This window comes from Meles meles, chromosome 12 (genome assembly GCF_922984935.1).
Source record: "Meles meles chromosome 12, mMelMel3.1 paternal haplotype, whole genome shotgun sequence".
In the NCBI taxonomy this organism is placed as follows: Eukaryota; Metazoa; Chordata; class Mammalia; order Carnivora; family Mustelidae; genus Meles; species Meles meles.
Window position 1 is genome coordinate 68,391,223 of NC_060077.1, and position 25,173 is coordinate 68,416,395.

The 25,173-nt window shown below is 42.3% G+C and overlaps 1 protein-coding gene across 1 annotated transcript in view; it reads right to left on the reverse strand.

Moving 5' to 3' along the window:
- EPG5 (ectopic P-granules autophagy protein 5 homolog) overlaps window positions 1-25,173 on the reverse strand; it is a 104,378-nt gene that overhangs the window by 45,460 nt on the left and 33,745 nt on the right. Inside the window, 14 exon segments of the mRNA XM_046024639.1 lie at window positions 87-258; window positions 1,874-2,018; window positions 4,793-4,916; window positions 6,710-6,931; window positions 7,756-7,922; window positions 8,821-8,943; window positions 10,345-10,455; window positions 10,835-11,032; window positions 11,258-11,402; window positions 12,847-12,987; window positions 16,433-16,692; window positions 17,339-17,458; window positions 19,566-19,730; window positions 24,558-24,698. Of these exon segments, the coding sequence (XP_045880595.1) occupies window positions 87-258; window positions 1,874-2,018; window positions 4,793-4,916; window positions 6,710-6,931; window positions 7,756-7,922; window positions 8,821-8,943; window positions 10,345-10,455; window positions 10,835-11,032; window positions 11,258-11,402; window positions 12,847-12,987; window positions 16,433-16,692; window positions 17,339-17,458; window positions 19,566-19,730; window positions 24,558-24,698 (2,234 nt within the window).

Sequence of the window (25,173 nt, forward strand, 5' to 3'; positions counted from 1 at the left end):
TGAGGAAGCCCTTCTAGGCACTCCCTCATCCAAGCTGTCACAGCAGCAAGCACAGAGGCACAGCCCTGGGAGTCTCACCGTCTTACCTGGCCTGCTGCTGCAACAGATTCAGGTCCGTGCGCACCAGCTGGGTGGCATCCTTCTGACTCAGGAGCGCGGCTGAGGAAATGACTGGCACAGGAGGCCTCATTGGGTGCAGATCAAGGGGAGGCTGGGGAGCCTCATGCTTCCGCAAGTTACTTAAAACCCTTTCTTTAGCTGAAAGAAAATTAAGTCCTACTTACTGAGTAATGGCTACTACAAGGTAATAACATACTAAGTGGGTGCAAAGCCTTGGCCTATTACTTCGAGAAGAATGCTGAAGATTTACAGAATAGTTATATAAACCATCAGAGGCCTGAATAAAATCATTATCTTCTGTTACAAATTTTGAGGGAGCCCTCACACAGCTATTAATATTCTACCAGGAGCTAGGAGCACACAAGCATGTGGTATAATTAAACAGAATTCCTATCTGAAAAGCCTTAATGAGAGTTAAAGAGCTAAAGCTCATGATCTTAAATTATTACCCTAGACAGCCTTGTGTGACATGCTAAAGTGCCTGGACTTGATACTAGTATGAAGGAGATTTAGTGAACAGCTCTCAACAAGCCTGAGAAAGAGGGTAGCTATCACTAGACAATGGACTGGGGAAGGGGCAGGTAGTCCCATTAAGAGTTTAATGCAATCACCCAGATAAATCTCATGGCAAGAGGAGAAAAAAAAAATGGAGGTTAAGGAATATAGCAGAGTGAAAAAATCTTAAACTGGGCCGAAGTTTGAATGGGAGGGGTAAGACTAGCAGAGTTAAAATGAACAAAGACATGGGCATAAACTCCCACAGAGTTATACTGTGTTATACTGGGTTATACTGTCATGCATTCATTCATTCACTTACTCATTCACTCAATAAATAGAGTCTAAATAAGAAATCAGGTGCTGTGTAAGAATAGCTAATCTGTCCATCCAACTTTGTACCTGACGGCATGTGGTCCCATGCTGGTGAATCCAACTGCAGTGTTTCTATTTCTACACCTGGTACAGAGCTGACCACACACAGGTATCAAATAATTCCGACCTTCCCACCCTCTGTCGGTACTGCACTGAACACATACCATACAGCAGGTGGGGACTGAGGAACACGAAGAAAAATGCTGCCACAGACCTGACTCTTTTCAAAAGTTAAGATAACAGGGGATACGAGAGGTCAAGGAATTCTCAAGTCAGAAGTCAGGTCAACAAATACTTAAGGGATTACTATGAATTTCCAACTTCATTCCAGATGTAGCATTCCATTTTCTATTCTTAAGAAAATTTAAGACAATTTAATAGCCAGGATTTTACTTGGCACAAAAAGACCTGTATTGTTTGCACCCCAAACAGATGGAATTTAACATTCCAAACAGGTCAAGTGAGGGATTGTCCTGTAGACCGGGGGTTTTTCCATTGGAACAACTACTCTTTGCACAGAACATAACAAAGTTGGATATTCATCACTGGAAAAGACTCCTAGCTTCCTTCAAGTTTCTCTCAAGCAACATTTTAGGCCAGAACTAAAGCTACTACCCGAACTCTCTATCTCCAACTTCTTTTATAGTAAAATCAAGTATCCTATTTGAGCCATTACTGTTCTGGAGTTTTCTTTCATTCATAGCTGAACCTAACCCTAAGTTGTAGACAAGTTAACAATGAACTCCTAAAAAGAATTCTCATTGGAGGGATACACTGTGTAAACCTTAATCCTCAATGGCTCAGATTCAATCATTCATTCCCTCATTCATTCATTCCCTCATTCATTCATTCACTCGAGGGGGCTGATGCTCATTCAGCTCACCCAACAAAGGATCAGTGACGTCCAGCTGCACTGACAAGCTGCAGGGTGGAGAATGGGATTCCAGAGTGGCCTGCATCCACAGACCAATGGTTTCCTGGAACTCATAATGTATGCGCTCCATGTTCAAATATTCCATCCACAGATCCTAGAATTGAACCACAGGACATTAACTTTCACAGACAAAATCACATACTGACATATAAAACTATATATTTAATTGAAAAGTACACCAGTAAGGTTTAGCACAGGGCAGTGCATATCAAGTTCTCCAGTATTAGCATGAATCACATTTAAAATGGACACTAACAGGGGCGCCTGGGTGGCTCAGTCAGTTAAGCGCCCAACTCTTGGTTTCAGCTCTGGTGATGATCTCATGGGTCATGAGATCTCACTCTGCACCAGGGTCCGTGCTCAGCAGGGAGTCTGCTTGAAGATTCTCTCCCTCTGACCCTCCCTCCACTCCTGTGCATGCATGTTCCCTCTCTCAAATATACAAATCTTTAAAATTATATATATATGTATTTCATATATATATATATATATATATATATATATATATATATACACACACACACACACACACACAGAGAGAGAGAGCAGGTGTTTGATTATACACCAATATCAGAAAAAATAATTTCAACAGCCCTATCAACTGTACATTTATAAATTACATACACATAGAACTGAGCTAATAAGTTATAAAACACTGGTAAAAAAAAAAACAAACAGAAAATTTAAATAGATAAATAACAAATATATTGAAAATCGTTGAATCTGGATTAGATCAAGCCCTTGGTCCCAATACCACTTTACAGGATATACAAAGGACAGAGAAACATATTAAATCACACTAGCAAAGATAAAATCTGTGAAGTCCAGACTGTGGGGAAACTCTACGAACAAACTATCCAGTTTCTTCCACAAACAAATGGAGGGGGGGGAGGAATAAGGGGAGGACCAGTAGATTAAACAGAACTTTAAGAGCTATCAACCAACCACAAAATGAGGATCCTGACTCAAACTGTAAAAATGAAAATAAAACTTCTATGACCTATATGAGGCAACCAGAAACTGGAACACTACTTAGGTATTTGTTATTAAGAAACTGCTGTTACTATTTTCCAGACATAAATGTTATTGGGTTATATTCCTTTTTTAACCCTCCTCTTTGAAATTTTTATGTATCAAATGCTTTCTAGGATTAGTTCCGAGATAACATGGGTGAAGGGAGTGGCCAGGCCATAGATAAAATCCGACACCTGGTCCACGGCAGACAGAGGGAGGACAAGGGCATGTGTGCTGCACTGTTCCATTTTTCTGTATGATCAAATTTTTCTTATTATAAAAGGTAAAATAAATAACAGGTAAAATGAGAGAAAACGGAAGTTTCAGTATTCTCTTCCCACACTCCAATGAACTGTCTTGCGTATTTCGCACTATGTCCATTTCACTCTGGTGATCAGTACGTATCAGAAAGGGAGATGGTCTCTAATTAGAAGAAATGCCAGCTCTCCATGAACATTAAAAACTATAGCAAATAGTAGTAATGGGTGATCAGACACAGACTATGGTTTTGTAAACAATTTTTTTTTCTGATTTTAACTGTTTAGAGGATTCCTCTAACCCTACGAATGTCTCTGGTTTCTCAATGAGCGCACTGCCATGAAGTCCTAAACCATGTCCACACCGTAACACAAGGCATTCCAAACTCAGAGGAGAAACTCCCAAGTCATACTGATCACAAGCCTGAATCCTAGAAGCCCCAAACAACTGTTGGGGGGTGCTGTACCAGTCCCCTTACTGGGTATACGCGCCTTCTTCAAGTGGGGTCGCTAGTGTCACCTTGTCTGCCTCTATGCTAAATAACTGCCGACAGGGGCTAATGACTAAGAATACTAAGAATTAGCGGCAGGCAAGCAGAGATGTCTCAGAAACCACAATAACACAGAACAACTCTACAAGTGAACTACAGATCAAAAAGTGGAGCTAAAAAATCAAATGGCAAAGACTTAAAAAAAAAGAAAGAAAGAAAGAAAGAAAGAAAGCTATAAATTCTCTCGATAAAGGGGGACCAAGATAAATTCCAGAGAGCCAAGGAGCTATGATTAACTTTTAAAACCACTGACCAGAACTACACACTAATTCTTAGGTTAAGGCCTTGGCATGTGAAGGATGAAGAAGAGATAAAGACGGAACTGACTCATAGAATTTCAGGGTACCGTGACTGCCTATTTATTTTTCCTGTTTCTCTGGCCCTGTATTCACAGCCTTATTTCTCTATGCCCTAAATGCCGTTACTTCTCAGGGCTCTCGGGCTTCGTTCAGTCCTCTTCTCAATCTAAATGCTATACTACCATCACAGCCACAATCCCCACACTGCCCCACTTCTGAATTCCAGATCTACACATCCCCTCTCTACCAAATCCTGGACAGAGCATTCTCCTTGAACTCCCTCTAGCACCTCCTCTTCCAGTATTCTGGATCTCTGTTAACAGCATCTCTAGCTGCCCAAGCTAGAAATCTGGGTGTCCTCGTGCATCTAATCAATCCTACTACTATTATCAATCCCACTTGTGTATCTTATCTGACAATCCCCTTGATCCTACCGATTCTTCTTCAATGTACTTTAAATTCATCCATTTATCCAATCACTCGTGTCATTTCGTGGCCTCTTTGAACAAACACTTCAGAACTAAATCCAAATTCTTTAGAAAGGCATATATATGGCCCTTAGAAATCTGACCACCGTTCACCTGTCTGGCACCCTCTGCCCTCCTCAGGGTTGATACCCCAGCTACACCTCTTGAACATGCCTGTGGCCCCACTTCCATATCAGTAAGTGGTTTTAACATTAGATTATGACTGTGACCTATTCGATCACGATCAGGTATACTGAAAGAGACATTGCCGTAGTATCACCTGCTGATTCTGCATCACTTTGGCTAGCCTGTGAATATCGTAATGCTTTGGTAGAGAAGGGATATAGGTATCTCCTTTTTGAAAATTCTCATCTTCCAGCCACAAAATATACACATTGAAGAGCCTGAAAGAAAAAAGACAGAAGTATATAAAATACAAAATGGCATGCAGACAAATAAAGTTTCTTACATCTCTAGGAACACTGTCACACTACATAAAAGTAACAAGCACGTAATACCGAAAATGTTTCCAACCACCATCGCAGGCATGGGCCAGCAGGGGAGGAAGGCCACAAATCCTTATGATATGATGCAGAAATTGCTACAACAAGGCTGTGAGGAAAGAGCTCTGTGAACTCTTTTATTAAAGTCCACATAAATATAACAGAGAGAGAAAAATAACCAGAGGAGGTATTTTAACACAGATCTAGGATCTGAATTTGGAGTTTTTCCATCCTGGCAATCCAGTCACAGTGAGCCTCAGTGGTTGGAAAAGTTTAAATAACATTTCAAAAAACACACTGTCTCTCTTTCAGAGAAAACATTAAAAGTCATCTTAAACTTTTGCAATGGAAGAACCTGCCAGCTTTAGGCTCAATGATGCCCTCCTGCTGCAAGAAATCACAAAGAGAGCTCAAAAGCATGTGTACACCTTGTTCCCATTAACAAGGAATAAAACAAAGCCTGGCTAAAAAAAGAGAAAAAAACCCTCCATTTTCCAGGAAAAACTTTTTTAAAAATTTAATGATGTTTCCTTTATTTGCTTTGTTTCTGCAAGGAACACAGTCCATTTAGCTAAGATCACCGGTATTTTAAGCAGCTGTTTGCAGCAAGGCGAGGCTAGAGGAGTCTGGCACACAAGCTGCAAGGCGGGGTCTGGGAGGCGCATGGCTTGGCTCTGCTCAGTAACGTGGCAAACCACCTCCCTTACTTCCAGGGCTGCCCGTGTAGAAAGACGGACAGGGACCCTGAGGCTCCGGGACAGGACCCTGAGGCTCTCACAAGGAGGCGGCCAGCGCTGCGTTCTCTTCCAGCTTCTGACTCACTTAGATGGCTACTTTACCAACATGCCAAAGGAAGGGGGGTTTACGAGAGGCAGAACCACACATCAAACTTTCTTGGCTTATCTAAATGTTCAAAGATTAAGCCTCCCCACTGCTTAAACCTGGCTAAAAGTAGGTTTTCCTTTAAGCAAGCAAGATAAGGGAGGAAATCATCCAGGAGGCGGAAAGAGAGCCTGGAGGGTTTTCAGGTCAGGCAAGCCTGAAGCCTTAGCACTGGATCAAAACTCCCGGTTTCCTCACCAAGACATTCAGCATTCGGGGCTAATGATTAGAAGCCATTTTATTAAGTCTTATTTAGAAGACTAATACCTGGTTTACGGCAAGCATAAATGAAAAGTAAAGGACCTATGTCAAAGGGACCACACTTACTTCAGAGTTCTTAATCTTTGGGGGATACCTACACTGTGCCTGATTTTAGAAGCAGTTTTGGGTGATTGCTACCCTACCCCAGGCAGACTCCAAGAGGTGTATGAACTTCGCTTAAAGAACCCTGCCTTGCTCATGAAATTTCCTTTTGAGAACTGTCCTGGCAGGCTTTACTACATGTTTACTTCCTAGGACTGACTGTTTTGGTTTCTGTTATTACATAGAGAGACAGAAGAGGACATCAGCCCTCTGGTTTAAGACCTTCCATTCAGACTCCAGGCGCTTGACAGAGCTGTATCCAAAGTGCCGAGTCCCTTCTCGTGAGGAACACAGAAAAGAAGCATTACCCGATGCAAACCCAGCGCAAACCACCCTCTTTATAAAATCCAACAGGGTTGACAGAATGGCATCTGGCAGGCTGTCGCACAAACAGCTGCTCCAGCAGTGTCCCCAGTGCTGGCAGAGATGGCTCAATAACCATGGCCCACCTCACGAGCTCTGTGTGCAGCTCTGGCGAAGTCAGGTAGCCCGGGGTCCCCGCCTGGCTGGCAGACGGCCCTTCACTGCCCTCTGCTGGGACGCGGAGGGCCTTGCTCGCAGCATGGTGGAAGTCGGCCACCTCGGTCAGACGCCTCTTCATTTCTTTCAATAAATTGATATGAGCAGGACTTTGAAAAAACCTTCTTCCAATACAACCATCAATGGGTAACCTTAAAAAATACAAGCACACATCACAAAATCAACCCAAGATGATCTTTCCATGTGGCACACAATAGCCACCAATTGACAATTCAGTGGCTAGCAATATACCACATTAAATCAACACTTGTTATTTCTACCTCAGTGGTTCCTATGAGGATCCCACAAGCATGGTGCATATGAAAGCAGTTTTAAAAAGAATGAAATGCTACCCAAATTTAAGATACTATGACCACGTAGCGGTAGAGAATAAAGACAGTACTCTAGAAGAACTTGCAAGCTGGTAGAAAACAGAAGAGCCCAAGAACCAGTATCTGTCCATTCTGAAGGACTGAGGTAAGGGACTAAGGGTGAGCTAGGAACTGAGTTGCAGCCAGAGAACATAGTCAGAAACAGTGGACAAGTCCAGCTGACCAGAGTCCCTTCATACTCAGGGGAAATGTTAGACACCCCCAGGCACAGAACCAAGAGCTGCCAGGCACTGCCTGGCCTTTGTCCACACCTGCTCTGCCCTTCACAGGTCTGCCTGGATGGCCCCCGCAACAATCACACGAGCAGCCTTTTTGGGGCAGTTTCTCTCCCCTTGAGCTCCGGGAGCTCTGTGCTACACCGTGCCCAGCTCCAGGTGCTGCCTTCACCCGGGGAGCTGCCACAAGATACCCTAAACTCAAAAACTGTTTAGTCTAATAAATGTGAACCAGGAAGAGAGGCAGACTCCTAGCAGAGGTTGGAGGATGGTTCTAACTCCCAGGCCACAATGTGAGGACACAGAGCATGAGAGCAGAGTGCAAAGTCAAGAACAGGTTCACAGACACAACAACACTGGCTAACATACCCATATTGCGGTCCTGGGCGATGAAGATACAGGAGGAAGAACTTCTGCCAAATGAGAGGCAGAAGAGGGTGATCGGAAGGCGTGACAAGGGCCTGGTGGGCCCAACGATAAATCAGCAGCCTCTGGAGGGACGGGACGATGGGAAGCTTCAGCTGGGCCTGGGCCTTCTACAAAAGAAGAGGGGCTTTGAGCAGCCGTAACATGATCACAGTTTCAGATAGTCTGCGCTTTCTAAATGATCCAAATAAAACCCTGAACATTTTGTTTTCAATTCAGTGAGGGGAAAAAAAAAATCCTATTTCCAACTCACTAGATGATACTTTAACCTCCTTGGTAGCAAAACATGTGGGGCAGTTTTTTTGGTCAAAACATTTCACAGACCGCCCCCAGACTGGAATATGTCTTACACATTTTACCTCATTTCCATGCCTTTCCAGGCCTTTGTGCACAAAACACCACAGTGCAAGGAAGCAGAATGATAGGGAAATCAAGTCAATTTTACTGTCAAACATTATCAAGCTCTTGAAAACTTAATTTGAAAAGAACTTTCAAGAATTATAAACTCCTTGACAGGATCTGAAACCCAAAGCCAAGTCTCTATTGGGAGAGACCCTAAAATAGGTCTTTCATTCTAAAGCCTCATCCCAGTCTTTTTCTCCCTTCCGTGAGCCCAAGGATCAGCTAGGGAGTTTTTAAAACAAATTCCTGGTCCCGCTCCAAACTTCAAAACTCAGAATTTCAAAAGCTGGGGTCCGGGAATCTGATTTTTAACAAGCTCTTCAGGGGACTGATGCATAGGACACACACAGGAAACTGTTTTAAAACGAGGGTAAGCCCCTGCGCTCATGCATGAACACAGACTTCAATCATTAGGTTGTGACTCTTTATGCTAAATAAAGCTTGGAAAGGAAGTATACGCTTTATTTATACAGTTTTAAGAACTGGTTTGGATGTTGTGCTTGCCAAACATTTACAACAAAAGGAAACGCCCAAGTTCAAAAGCTATTAGATGAATCCATCAACAAACCACCTTCTCCCACTCAAATGCACAATGGCCTTTTGCACCTTCAGAGCTTGGTCAGGGGTAAAAGCAGAGTTTATGACCAATTCCCCTTCGACAACTCTTCGGAGCTGGGAGTCTTCTTCAAAGATGGATTCCACGTTCAGTACTGTCCAGGCGAACCAAACCTACAAGGACAGCAGGTAAGGGTGAGCGGAATGAGCAGCCTGCTCAGACCAAATCATCCCGATATTCTACAAATGCACATCTCTTCTACCAGGTATCTCAATCAACAAATATTTATGGTTCCCCAAATTAAGAGTTCTTACACCTATCACTGTTCTTGTCGCAGATACAAACTTAGATAAAACAAAACATTGAAAAACGCTAAATTCCTTCAGAAACACCCCTTCAGTAAAAGAAGATGTTTGTTCACACAATAATTATTTATTTTATGAGGGACAGGAAAGAGAGCCAGATCTAAGCTCCGCCCTCCTGAAGTTTCCCACCTCTTTGAGAAGACGAAACTAATGCCTAAGTAACTACAATGCGAAGTGAGAGGTGGTGAGCATGGAATCAGGTGTCAGCGGCTACAGGAAGCTGGCTACGGGAAGGAGCGCGGGATCACAGAGGCGGACACACCAAAGAGGGCTCTGCACGGAGAACAGAGGTGAAGGGACGCCTGGCAAGAAGACCGGGTGAGGCAGAGGCAGAGAGGCGGAAACACCAGGGACATGGGTGGACAACAGCAAGGAGTATGTTGCAGCTGATCACAAGAGGTACGAGGAAGAGCAGGAGGCCAGACCGACAGGAGGCTGAAGGATGTCACTAGTGGTGGAAGTGATGAATCGGGGACATAATCAGACACGCAGAGTCAGACAGGGGTAATAATGAAGAAAAAGCTGCTGCCGCTGCTCACAATGGTAACAGCAGCCAACACCAAGTCCGTGCAGTGGGGCTGGACTAAGCACGGGTCTGAGTGCATTACATGCAGATGCAATCATTATTCCCATTCCCCAGAGGAGGAAACTGAGGACAGAGAGGTAAGCAAGCTGCCGAGGCACAGGACAGACAAAGAGCAGACTGAGCCCCAGGCTGTCTGGCTCCAGTGTCCGTTTTGTGTGGGTTTTGTTTTTTTAATTCACTGGAGACAGAGAGAGACAGCACAGGCAGGAGGAGAGGCAGAAGCAGACCTCCTGCAGAGCTGGAAGCCCGATGTGGGGCTCAATCCCAGGACCCTGAGATCACGGCCTGAGCTGAAGGCAGATGCTTAACCGACTGAGCCACCCAGGCGCCCCCAGTGTCCGCTCTTAACCACACTGCTGGGCAGGCTCTGCAGTCGGGCAGACCAGGCCTGATCACGAGCTGTCTGATCCTGAGCCAGCCACCTGGCCCCACCAAACCTCGGTTAACTCCTCCGTGAAACAGAAGAGCAACTGTACCACCTCAGCAGAGGCCACTGGGAGGGTTCTGCAACGTAGTAAGTGCTAAAGGAGCACTACTTAAAGTTAGTAGCCCTATATCAGCAAAGATAGTAACAACATTAAAAGTTTGCAAAGATCACCAATGGGCCACAGGGGCTTTCCTACCTGAGTGGGTGTGGCCAAGCCCTCCACAAAAGAAGGTGTGATGTTGCCAGCTACGATCCAGCTCACCAAAGAAGAGAGCAGACTCCGATCACAGTGGTAACCCAAAGCATTCTACACACAGGACAGGATATGCAGCAAAGAGAAAGTTTTTTTTAAAAACCTTATCGAGAATATCAGCAATTAGCCTCCTACGATGGTAGGTTCTGGTAAGACGTGGATTTCACTAATTAGTCCCTCAGCAATGAGAGTCGCAGGCAGCGTGTTACAGCCAAATGCAAGGAGCAAGGCTCCTCCTGGGGGGTCTTTTCCTTTGGCTTCCCTGGAGTCTATACCAGCAGGGACTATGGTTCCTAAGATAAGGCACCATCAAGAACAAGCTTTAAAAAGGCACTGGCCCCAGAGTAGTACTGGGAAATATGCATTTGGGGAATGTTCTGGGAAAGCCACCATCTAGTCAAGGATTGAAAGACAAATTCTCTAACAGGTTTACCTTATGTTGCTGGTAGAGCAATTTCTGCACACAGTCTTCCTGCATCAGCTCAAAAGCTGTTTTACACAAGTGGTCCATGAGGAAGAGGATGGCTTGCTCTCGGTACCAAAGATGCTGGCTTATTAGAGCCTGGACCCAGAACTCCAATACGGCAATAGGGCCCACTTCATTGGGCTGAGTGCTTACGGATATGTGGGCCTACGGAGAAAGGGTTTAGGTGATATGGAGGTAAGAGTCAGTCTCCCATTTTTAAGAGACCAACAAAATAACTGCTTCTACTGCAAAGCCCAAGTCTGCTGATGTTCTTGGCCAAAAGCACTGTGCCAAGTGCTTTGAAATGACCAACACTCAGCTGTGCTAACAACAGCATGCCTGAGGGGGAAGATGGGCCAGTGTGGATGCAGGGGCTTCCTAGGGCCTGACCTGGATCATGCTGTTGAGAAGCTTCACGTTGTCCCCATGGCTGGCTCCTGTCAGGTGCTGTGCCACCTTGTGGGTGACCTGCTGTGTGACACCCTGAGGGACACCACTGTCCAAGTGCAGGAACAGGAGAAGGTGTGACAGGAACCTGCCAGGAATGAAGGACAACACATTTGACCTTCTAATCAGAAGTCAGTAAAGTTTCCAATAGCTAATTACTTATGAAGAAACAGAAAAATATTAAAACTGGTCCCATTTACAGACCTAAGTTCTACTCAGGGATTTCAATAAATCTTCAAAAATTTCAGAAGAATGAAGTTTTCAAATTTAAGGTGAGTTAAAAGGAATTCTATCTACCTGCAGAAGTACAGTGAACAGATAGATCCAAGACAGAAAAACACGCACAAATTAAAGAGCATCAGAGGAACAACATCCGAAGGGCCCCTTTATCCCCTCCCCACTCCCGACTCTCACAAAAGCTGAGATGTTTAGAAAATCAACACAATCTGGTACTGGGTGTCAACTTCATACAAGGTGGTTGGTGTAAGGGGCACTGGTCGGGGAGGGTCCCACCACAAGTAGTCAGGAAGTGCCCTCAGTTCCCTGGATGTACTTAGTCCCTCCTCTCTCTTTTGTTGCTTCTGTTTTTCTCCCTGAAACACTCCCCAACACCTAACACGGCAGACTCCTACTCATTCCCCGTATCTCATCTACGATGTCCTTTCCCCACAGGATGCTTCCTGACCCCTCCCTGCCATCTAAAATACACCTAACCCACTAAGCCTCCCCATTCCCTTCCCATCAACCATATCCCCTTGCTCAACCAACTACTGCCTCCCACTCCACCCCCCACCAGGATGTGACAACCAAAATCATCTCTAGACATTACCAAATGTCCTCTGAAAGTCAAAATCACCCCTGGCTGAGAACTACCACTTTAGAACAGAATCACCTGATGTTATTATGAGCCTTTTTCCCAATTACATGAACCAATATACGCCCTTCTTGGTGAAACCAGTATGCACTGGATTTTTATCACGTTCACAATTAAGAATCTTGATGAATACCCTATCCTTAATTCCCTCCCTCCCCAACCAGCTATTTCTTTTACTACAGATCCCATATACTTTTACCCATATGCAAATGCAACCTATACACCACAGCTTGGTCTTGCTTCCCGACTTTGTAATGACCTCAAAAGTCTTGTTTTCTCCACAAGATTATCAATGTTTCGTGTGATGAGAACCTTCCTATGTGTCTCATCTGTTTATAATACTGCAGACAATGAAAAGCAATGTGTTCCACTACTGTTACAATGGCAAAGCCATGTGCTGCTCAATGTCAGCAGGTTTCATGGAAACAATTGCTCTTTCAAATACTAATAAGCTACAAGCAATCTAAAATTAAATAAAGGGAAATATCTCTCATGAAAATAAACTGGAATCATTATTAAGAGTCACTGTTCATCAACCTGTCTTCTAAACTGGGCAGGAAGTTTTCTGCCTCCTAAAAAATACACTACCGAATCACACCATTCCCTATTTTACTTGAAAACATAGTCGTCGTTCCTCCCTGGGCTGTATTATACTCACTGCTCGTTCTTCAGAAGGTAATACTGGCAAGGGTAGAACAAAGGCAGAATCTTATCCAGGACATGAACCACTGTTCTCAAATGCCTCGACTGGACCAGAATTCCCAACAGTGAGATGCCTTCTGCACAGAACTTCTCGATGCTATGGAAAGAGACAAAGGCAATGAGCAGTCAAGGTTAGCAGTTCAGGAAATGATTTTCTTCCAATGGGCCATCAACCCATTTGCCACCCAGATGATCTCAGGTCTCCAACACATGTTGTGCATAGCCAAACTTCATACAGAAATACCAGCACTGGGACTCGGGAAGTACAAAGGAATTTAACAATTCATCTGTATTTTCACTTTACAGATGAGAATAGTGAGGTATTCATGCCCAAATTCACATAATTTCCTAGTGCAAGGCCAAAATGAGAACCCAGGTTTGCAAATTTCCCGTCCAGAGCACTGGCCACTACCCAATTTTGCTTCCCAAATGGTGTTTCTTCTAAGAGCCATGGGGCTCTCATTGTCTGCATATTTCCACAAGGTATGAGAGCAAAGGGAAGATTCAAAAGTGAGTTTACTCTGTTAGTATAAGCTGGCAAAATTCTTCTGAAACCAATTTGCATAAAAATTATCTATTCTTTGACTCACTTCAGAAAACCTATCTTTAAGAAATAATCTCAAAGGTGGAGAAAAATGAGATGAGTCACGTGAAGATGCACTTTTCAAAATTTAAAAACAAACTCAAGAGGCAGAAATGATTATGTAAATTTTGGAAAAATCCATTCAATGCAAATATTATTACATCACATAAAAATAATGCATATGAGAGGCACCTGGGTGGCTTAGTCAGTTAAGCATCCGACTCTTGGTTTCAGCTCAGGTCATGATCTCAGAGTGAGATCGAGCCCCAAAATGGGATTCCATGCTCAGCGCAGTTTAAGATTCTTTCCACCCCGCTCCTTTGTTCCTCCCCCGCACTGGCACTCTCCCTCTCTCTCTATCTAAAAAATAAAATAAATAAATAAAATCTTCAAAAAGAATGCATATGATATCCAAGGGCAACATGGAAAAATTCTACTACATTGATGCTGGGGCAGGGGGTGAATAACAACTAATAAAGAATCATATAGAAAGAAAAAAACACAGGGATGATGTCACACCAAAATGGTCATTGTGCTGGAGAAGCAGAAGTAAGTGGCTCTTTCTCCCATCTTCCTACTTCCATAGTTTGATTATACTGCCCTAATTCTAGGGTAAAAAGTCCTTTCAAAAAAAATAAAATAAAAGTAACAGCGCAAAGATTATGCCACAGGAAAATGTCTATAATATCAGAATGAGAAACAAAGGATATACAAAATTATGCATACATTATAACTCTAAAAAAGATCAAAGGAAGAAATACTGGATAAAAACCAACAGAAAAAAAACAAACCAATGTTTCGTCAGGGTGAGAAAGATTCTGGGTGATTTCTCTATTGTTCTCTGTACTACGTGATACTATATTCATGCACAACTCACATCCCTGCACACTCTGTCTCCAACCCCAAGCACATTCGTGAGATTGTTTTAAGTTAGTTCTAGTATATATACATCCCTGACCTCCATAGTGGGTGGAGTTCAGCCCAAAGAGAAACACTTTATTCTCATCTTCACTCCCATTAGGGATTCAGTAATCAGCACCAAGCAAATAGACCCACAGCAGCATCAGCGAACAAGGAGATGCGGTCCCAGAAGGAATACAAGACACAAGAGAAATCATGAAAGATTAAGTTCAGCGCGCTACACTCAGAATCCACATGCCAGCCATGTGCTGGACCTGTTAAAAGTATTACCACTCACTCAAGGCTCATCAAGTCTAGTACTGTCATGACTCCTGTTTTAGAGATGAGGAACCTGAGGTACAGGAAACTGGACCTAGCAAATGACGCTACAGTTACTGGAACACAGAGTACCTTCCAAAGCACCTGTATAACATCTCTCCTCATCCCAACGGATCAGTTCTACCCTCCTTCACCGGACTTTCACATCTGTCCATCACAGCTGGGCCGTCCTCACCCACCCGCTCACCTCCGCTCCCTAATGTGAAGCATGGGCTTCAGGCAGGGGTGCTTCGTCACCCCGCACCTTCCCCCTCCTCACTCAGACACCCGCTGCTCCCTCCCATGTTCATGCAGCCAAGCACCTCCTGCTCTAAGCTCTGGAGATCCGCAGATGACAAGACAATGCCCCGCCCTCAAGGAGCATGGAGTGCAGGGGAGTGAGAGACACTATCTCACTGCGGTACAGTAAGGGTGGGGCTCGGAGTGCACAGGTGCTGCGGGGAGTTGGGGGGTCGAGGAAGGCCCATGACTGAGTCTTCCAGGCACTGATCACCTGGAGCGGGTGAGCGTCACCACTCTGCCCCCAGCCTCGGATGCCTTCTCTACTTAAGACTCCTCTCCAAAGCTTAGCTCCTCCATGTAGGTATCCTGCCCTCATGATCTCTCCTTCCTTGAAATTCCTTCCCAATCCAGGCCATACCTTAGAATAATTTGGCTCCCAGGCCAATGAGATTTGGATTCTCACCCTCTTCCCCATTCAGGCAGCTTTAGAATCATTCCAGACAGCACTGTAAAGAGCAGCCAGGATGGCGAAGCTTCGCTCCACCAACCTCAGCCGGCCCATGGTCACATCTTCAGTGCCAACTGCTTTCTGTCCACCAGCTCCACTGAACTGCCAGCAGTCTGAAGGCAGTAGCTATCAATTCCGAATCTCTCCCACTTCAGAGCACAAGGAACTGGTAGGACAGCCGGCAACTCACTAAAAATATATGTAATGTGAAACAAGATGTTGAAATTGGGATGCTAACAAGATATCACAGTGAGTCTAAAATGTGTGAACCAGAGAGTGTGGAGGTGAAAGAGATTTTAGAAAAACAGGTAGGCTAGAAAAAATCAATATACCGTAGGAAAATGATCTTTAAAAAAAAAATAAAAGGATTTTTAACCAATTAAGAACTCATTCACTTACTCTCTGCACCAGCTACTTATGGCACCAGCTACAGCCATCGTCAGTAGTAGGGATGAAATGGTAACACAAGACGAACATGGTTCCTGAGGTTAGGACCTAATGGACGATCCCAGGAAGACTGAACAGACTACAACGTGGTGTGGCAAATGCTCCAGTGGAAGAAACAGAGACAACTCTGGACTCGGGCCAGAGAGGCATGTGACCTGATCAGGAATTTCCTTCCCCTGGGCAGGGTTAGCCCTATAGCAGAGAAGCTGGGCTGCCATCACTTTAAACAAAATGCAGTATGGATGGCCAATTATTTTTACGTGCTCTCTAGTCCAAGGAAGAGAAAACACCTACTGCTGACATGAACATTCCACTCTTGTGGAGAGGCATACCCTCTCCATACTCTGAGGTGACTCTCTCGTACAAGTATGTCTTATATGAATTTGGGCAGCATTTTCCCTGGAGAAGCCATTAATAAGGCTTATAATTTGATCCTGATCACCCTTGGATACGTTTGATGGAGGTCTCAGACCTTGGGATGTGCAAAATGAGATCTAGAATCACTAAGGTTCAGCAACCCTAGGGGTTCAGCCCACACTGTACCTGTGGCCCACAGCGGTCATAGCTAAGGCCAGATAACAGCCGATGGGCATGCCCGCCTTAACAGCCTTCAAGAGAGGATGAAACGTGGGTGACTCTGTCATGTCAGGCACAGTGCTGGAGAAGGGAACAGTTGGACAATTCTGCTGTATTCCACAGTCATTTCTGTGCAGTTTTAACCTCAAGATCAAGTTCCAGGCCCACTGGTTAAATGAGGTCTCAGGTGTCTCTCCATATCGAACAATACTGGCCAAATATGAAACCTAAAACAATTATTTATTTTAAACCACATTAGTCACATACAAATTAAATCAGTAAGCTCACCCACCGATTTCCTTCTGTGATCAACAACGTTCTCAAAAGAGAGGACATACTACTTACCAGTACTCAGTATTTGCAGCACTCAATTAAAGCAATTTCTCACAACTGACTACTTCCACTCACTTGCTAGTCACTTTGTGAACATGATCTGAGTCAGTGCAAGCAAAGGAGTAATAATACGAAAGTTGGTACACAACAAATGCTGTGATGATAAGTAAGTTTTAACAACCAGCTGGAGCCTGGGAGATCCTTTACAGGGTTTGCCAATTTTGGTCCTGTAAAAACTCCCACCATGGTCAGTTTCAAGCTACCAATAGGTTAACAACCTGGTTTGCAAAGTTCCTAATTGAACAGTCCATTCCCCTGAGCCAGTACCTGCCAGCTCTAGCTCACGTGGATTTCCACAATACTAAAATGGTCATATGTAGGCTACTTCTCAAAGAAAAATCTTTATCCAACCACGGAATCCAATTTTAATCTCTTAAATTGCCAGATGTTCTTAGGCAATCTAAGGGTAAACACTGTAACTGTATCCACCCAGGCCACTTACAAATAAAGATGTTCTCCATATATAAGAAAAGGAAATACCTGCTTCATACTTTCAGAAAGAAGCCCAGCATAGGGCTTCTGTGCAAGGTATTTCTGGTACGCTTCAAGAATCATTAAAGCCACTTCAGCATGGACTGCTCGATCCAGATGAAGGGTACCCTTTGAAGGAGAAAAATAATCACAAACATGCCATCTTGATTTTTTTTTTAACATACCCTTGAACAAAATGACTAGTAGTTTTCTACTAGTAGTAGAAAAGTAGTAAAGAACGATCTTGGATATAGAACTTGAACTTTCCAAAAATTATAACCCCTAACAATTAAGTTATAAAATGACGATAAGAAAAGACACTGAAATCTTAAAGAACCATCATACTGTACTTAGATAGGTTTGAAACTGACTCATCTCGGACCCCACATATCAAAGGTATCTTTGAATGTAACTCCCCTATCCCCACTCTAGAAGCTCTATAAAGTCTTTAGGTTACAAGTTTAAAGGCATTCCCACAAACCAGGAAATTGTTCAATTATTATTAAATAGGAAAATATTTAATAAATTAAGTCTACATTTCTTTTCATTACTCTATCATCAGTGGAAAATATGTAAGATGCTCAACAACACAGGGCACCTGGGTGGGCTCAGTCATTTAAGCGTCTTGATTTCAGCTCAAGTCATGATCTCAGGGTCTCTGCTTGAGATTCTCTCTCCCTCTCCCTCTGCCCCATCTGCACCCCGCAGTCCCCCGCCATCACACACACACACGGGTGCGTTCTCTAAATAAATAAATAATAAATAAATCTTTAAAAAAGAAAGATACTCAACAACACAGATGAAATATTCCTTCAGAAGCCTGAAGCTGCCTATCGAATTTCCCATCCAATCTTCCTTGCAACCTGAAGAAATACATTTCTTTTTTTTTTTTTAAAGATTTTATTTATTTATTTGACAGAGAGAAATCACAAGAGAGGCAGGCAGAGAGAGAGGAAGGGAAGCAGGCTCCCCGCTGAGCAGAGAGCCAGATGCGGGACTCGATCCCAGGACCCTGAGATCATGACCTGAGCTGAAGGCAGCGGCTTAACCCACTGAGCCACCCAGGCGTCCCAAGAAATACATTTCTTAATCCTTTAATGGAAGATGACTTTCCTAGCTAACAAAGGATCGTAGAGACTCTCACAGGGAAGTCTTCACACAGCTTGATGGGAGAGGAAGGCCTGGGGGGAGGGAGTTTCTACTCACAAATCAGAGAACGTGAAGATGGAAGACAACTCCCTATAGCGCTCACCCACCAGCACTGGAGTGGGAGAAGCTCCAAACGACCCAGGGGCAGACCCAGGTAGCTAGGGACACCCAGGGAGACAAGCTGCCTGACTCCTGTTTTCTCATCTATACAACAAGGGTCAAGTTCATGCAAACCTCACAAGATGGCTATGAGGACTAAATGATTTGCTCAGAACAAAAGCTGGCAGGCAGAGAGGGCTGAGTTCTCTTCCATTTTCCCTGTATCATATTGAAACATTCTGATCTAGGAGCTAACTAATAAGGTCTAGGGTAAAGAGGAAGGCAAGTTTTAACAATTAAAATCATTGACATTGACATGGCATCTTTGGAGACATATGATACATAGGATAGGTAGCAAACTCTGAATAATAATAAGCTATTAGTAAAGCTATTAATAAACTATTATTAATAAAAACTACCACTGCTGAGTACCTAATGTGCACCAAGAATTGTCCTAAATGTTCTGCCTGTCCTAACTTGCTGAATGCTTACAACCACCCTACAAGGTAAGCATGCTCTTATCAATGCTGACGGATGACCAGCTGAAGCCCTGAGAGTTCAGGATGCATTCAGGGTCATGTAGCCAGGAGGTGGCAGAGCTGGGAACGGAACCCAGGCATGCAGGCTGGCTGTGAGTGCAGGTTCTTAACCAATGCACAGTGTTTCAGGGAACAAATGTGGCAGTGACAAGTGAGACAAAATGCAGGAGAGGCAAGTAGGAGGAACTTCAGTAAACAGCTAGAGAGAACACAACAGATATAAATGGTCTAAGTAAAAAGTGAAGAATTTTCACCATGGAACAATTTATCTTCATTTAAAGGATGGTCACTCTGCAAAACTGAATTAAAGACCCTAAACTCTGACACAGCTAACAGAATTTGCAGACCTTGCAAATGATCATTGAAAATGTTTAGATTTTGAGAAAATGTTTCCTTAAAACTGATGTGTATAGAACCTCCAGTCTCTAGAGGATGGTTTTCACACATACCTGTTCACCAAATCCCCAATTCAGTCCTTCCAGAATAACACAGGCCAATTTATTCTTCACCATTGTCAGGTTATAATTCAATAACCAATCCCGAATCACCGCTATCTCAGAGGCAGATGGTCGCCAGAGATACAAAGGCAGTTCTTTAAACAAGTATAAAGAAACCTTATTTGAAAGAAAATGATCATAATTAAGATAGAAATTAAGAACCGTCCTGTATTACTTTAATATTATATTATTAAACTGCTTGAAAAATTTTTTTCCAAAAAGGAGTGAGGTTTTGTTTGATTTTTAGGCAAATGAAATGGACATCATGCACAACCAAATGAAGTAAGTATTAAAACCAATAATACACCAAAAGCACATTTTGTTACCCTTTGTAAAGGTCATTAATCTTTTATTATATATAAATTGGTTTACTTCCGTATCAGAAAACCATTTAAGAGTACCAAGACCCAAATTTAAAGCTATGATAAATGAGGAGATAGTCATTTATTTTACAAGAAGATTTAGCATGTTAAATAATTATTTAAATGAACAAAAAACAGAACTAGACTCGGATACAGAGAACAAACTGGTAGTTGCCAGAGGGGAGGAGAGTAAGGGGATGGGCCAAAAGGTACAAACTTCCAGTTATAAAATAAGTCACACGGATGAGAAGTACAGATAGGGATTCCGCTCAATGAGATTATGACCACTCTGTATAATGACAGAGGGTGACTACATTTAGTGTCGCGGCGGGCACCTCAGAGTGTGTGCGACTGTCGAATCACTATGTTGCACACCTGAAATGAATACAATACTGCATGTCAACTATGAAAACATGATTATTTCTTCTGTGACATTTAAAAAGGTATTTCCGTTAGCTTCCAAGCAGTCTGGGGAGAAGGAAAAGGACGCGATGGAGGTGAAGAGGAAATAAGATCAACCAAGAGTTGGTATCTGTTGAAGCTGGATGATGGGTACAAAGGGATCCATTACCCTATTCTCTCTTTCACAGAGATTTGAAAGATTCTGTAATAAAAAGTTTTTAAACCCTGTTTACAAAAAGTCTATAGCATCAACTTTGTGGACAACATATCCATGTGTGCAAATTAAGATAAACCTAGGTTCACTCAATAGTTTGCTTTAAGGGGGACTGATCAGAAGAACAATTCATTTTATAATGTCTAGAACAGTGCTAGCCAATGGAAACATAATGCAAGTCAATATGTAATTTTAATTTTTCTGACAGCCACATTTTTAAGAGTTAACCAAGTAAAATTAATTTTAATAATATATTTCATTTAATCCCATACACCCAGTATGTTATCAACATATAATCATTACACAAAACTATTGAGACAGGTTACATACTTTTGTTCATATGAAGTCTTTGAAACCTAGTGAGTAGTTTACACTTACGATATACCTCAATTTGGACTAGCCATGTTTTAAGGACTCTAGTTATACGTACCTAATGGCTACTGTATTGGACAACACATGATCTAGACCATACATACATACTAGTATTTTTCAGGTTTCTGCACTGCTCCCAATGAGAGGCAAAACAAAATGTGAAAGAACAGTAGAAAGAATCAATTTTAAAGAAATCTTTCCTTTGTGTGTATGTGTGCACTCACATAGTTAAATTTTCATGAGGACTTGTTAATAAAGGTCTTGAATATTCTCAATAAAATGGTAAAATAATAATTTTAAAGATGGAAAAATTCCTCTTTACCCCGAGAATCTGAAAGAAAAGGCAAAATAATGGTTCTAGAACAGTTAATACAGCAATGAAATCTGCCCAGAAAAACATCTATCCCAGCTAGATAAAATTATGGTTTAGCATGTATCTGTCCATTAGGAATCAAAGTGTGACTATCATGAAAGACCTAGGGACATTAAAAGGTTAACAAGGGAATATTACCAAAAACTCTATGCCAATAAATTCAACTAGTTAGATGAAATTGGAAAATGCCTTTAAAAACATAACCTACCAAAACTAACTAAGGAAAAATAAAAATCTGAACAGCTCTGTGTGTTTAAAAAATGTAAATTGTTATCAAAGGGTTTTCTACAAAGAAAACTGTAGGGCTAGATGATTTCACTGTTAACTCCATCAAACAGTCGAGTTAGAATTAATAGCAATCTTAAAAAACTCTTACAAGAAACAGAGAAGAAGAAATGCTTCCCAACTCACATGATGAGGCCAACATAATCCTAAAATCAAAACCTAACGAAGACATAACAATAAAACTAGAGATCAATACCCTCATAAATATACATGTAAAAATCCTCAACAAAAAATATTATCAAACTGAATCTATCAACATATGTCAAAAAAAAATACACCATGATTCAGTGGCTTTTATTCCAGGGAACAATAATGGTTCAACATTTGCAAACTAGAACAGTTTAGAGCCCAGAGATCATTCCCAGTTTCTGAGGCTAGATCTGATTCCTGATTATCCCCAGGTGACAACAAAAATCTTCAGAGCTATCCTATTCACCTAAAGGTATAGAAGGTTTGAACAAGTTCCTCCAAAACTGTCAGCAAGTTCACAGAGCGCAAAGGAACTACAGGTATAAACAGAGAGTAGAGGCATCTTTAACAAGATGTGCTCTAAAAACCTTACGGTCCCAATTTTTACAGTTAAATAAACTTCTGGGCACAGTTTACTACTTGAAGTATTATGACTAAATTTAAAATGTAGGTGTACTCAAAACCAGAACAACACTTAAGAGAAAATAGTGATGAGCTCAATCAAATGGGAAGAATCTTGTGACACCTCCCCCCATGTATATTTCTTTGGGACTCATACCATTAGATAATCACTTGAAACTGAACAACCAAAAACATGCTCCTCCATGTTGCATATAAAAAGCCTTTCATCTCAACATAAGCATATCACAGTGGGCTACAATGCTTTCCTTAAAAAGTACTACTGCCGCATGGAAAACAGTACGGTGGTGCCTCAAAAAATGAAAAATAGAATTACCCTATGTGCCAGCAATTCTACTTCTGGGCATAGTCCCAAAAGAATGGAAAGCATGATCTCAAAGAGAAAGCTGTATTCTCCTATTCATAGCAGCATTATTCACAGCAGCCAAAAGGAAGAAGCAATCTGAGTGCCCATCAAGAGATGAATAGACAAACAAAATGTTGTCCATACTTACAACAGAATATTATTCTGACTTAAAAAGGAAGGAAATTCTGACACATACCTGTTCACCATTTATGCTATGACATGCATAAACATTGACCACAATATGTTAAATGAACTAAGCCAATCACAAAAGGAGAAATACTGGATAGTTTCACTTATATGAGGTACCCAGACCAGTCAAACTCATAGAGAAAGTAGAATGTCGGCTGCCAGGGCTGGAGGGAGGAGGATGGAGGGAAAGGAGACTTCCTGTTTCACTGGTACTGAGTTCCAGTTTTGCAAGATGAAGAGTTCTACAGATGGATGATGGTGCCAGTAGGCAGCAAAACAATGTGAATGTACTTAATGTCACAGAACTTTAAAAGGGCTAAAATGGTATATTTTATGTTGCATATAATTTACCACCATTAAATTTTTTAATGTAAAAAAAAGTACCATGTACTCTTCCAAGGAAAGCATGGTATGTCATGTATCCTTCATTTAGAAAAAAATGTGTCTCGTGAACCAATCTTTCACTGGGAATTTGCCCACTTTTGAATGTGATAAAGCAATGACAGTTATCAGTCATCTATCATACAGGAATAACGCAGTGACTACAAGACAGAAGGGCCCTTTGCAAATACCATACAGAAAAGTGCTCTAAATGTTCCTCTTCAAGTTATAATACATGACTCCCTGCCATTAGAAAAACTCACACACTACAGCCTTCTTACAGGTGATGATGAAGATCTTCGTTAAATGCATGTTTTTAAAAATGGCACATGCCTACAATGGAACATTATTTGGCCATCAAAAGGCAGAAAGCGCTGACTCACGCTACAACATGGATGAACCTGAAAAACATTCCGCTAAGTAAAAGCAGCCAGTCACAGACCACATATCATATAACTCTGTTTATATAACATGTCCAGAAGAGGGGCGCCAGGGTGGCTAAGTCATTAAGCATCTGCCTTTGGCCCAGGTCATGATCCCAGAATCCTGGGATCAAGCCCCACTTTGGGCTCTCTGCTCAGCGGGAAGCCTGCGTCTCCCTCCTCCACTCCCCCTGCTTGTGTTCCCTCTCTCTCTATCTCTCTGTCGAATAAATAAATAAATAATCTTTTTAAAAAATTAAAATAAAATGTCCAGAAGAGTCAAATCTATAGAGACAAAAGGCACATTAGTGATGGCTTAGGGCTGCAGGGAAGGGAGAGACAGAGTGTAAGAGTTAAAGACTTTGTGGTTTCTTTCTGAGGTGATAAAAATGTTCTAAAATTGAGAGTGGTGATCTGCACAACTCTTGTGAGTATACTAAAAGCCACTGGCTTACAAGCTTTAAGCAGATTAATTGTATGGCATACGAATTCTATCACAACACAGCTGTTTTTAACATGGACAAAGATTACAAAGTGGTTGTGACAAATGACAGAAATAAACTCTATGTGTCGTGTTCAACCTAAATCACCACTTTTAATTTTGCTTTTGGCTGATGTAAATAGGGCCTTTCTTCTTAATCAGGGTTGTTTTCTTCCAAGTATAAAACATAAAAATTATGACAGCCAAATAAACTTTGAAATGCAAACTGTTATTAACTATAGACTACAATTAGAAGAAAAACTTTTAGTGAGGGAGGTGGGACAGTCACTTGGAGGATATTAAAGAGAAACAATCACAGCTTTTTGTACAAAGCCACTAACCCCAAGCAGGCCTGGTGAGTGGCAGAGCCTGGGACACAGTACATGCTCTCTTCACCCTGCCTCGCCTGTGACTCAGACATTCCCAACAACCTATTTTTCTCATTGCTCCATGAGTGTAGGCTTTAACAGAACAAAAAAAGCAAAACAAACAAAATCATTGCTCTTACCATTCCCACCTGGTCAATGGTGTCCTGAACTCGATCCAAAAGGATAGATATTATCTCAGGGTGAACCGCTGTGATGGACCCTAAGAGCTCTCGACCAACCTTTGAAAAAGTCTCCCTGGTGGACAGGGTGACATAAGATACCTAAAGGTGGGAGGAGGTGGAAATAGTACTTTCAGTCAATTGTCAGTCAAAATACAGTTCCATACTTCATTTAGGATGTCTTCAAGCAAATGAGAAAGAGTCTCACACTGAGCCTCAGGTCACACTATGTTCAAGAAGATGTCAGACCTTCAGAGGGCAAACTGTCTATCCCGAGGCTGGGAGTCAGAAGGGGCAGGGAAGCTACTATAAAACAACAACTCCATCTTTAAAAAATAAATAAATAAATAAATAAATTCAGGGGGCACCTGGGTAGCTCAGTGGGTTAAACCCTCTGCCTTCGGCTCAGGTCATGATCCCAGAGTCCTGGGATCGAGCCCCGCATCAGGCTCTCTGCTCAGAAGGAGCCTGCTTCCCCCTCTCTCTCTGCCTGCCTCTCTGCCTACTTGTGATCTCTCTCTCTGTCAAATAAATAAAATAAAATCTTTAAAAAATAAATAAATAAATAAAAAACAAC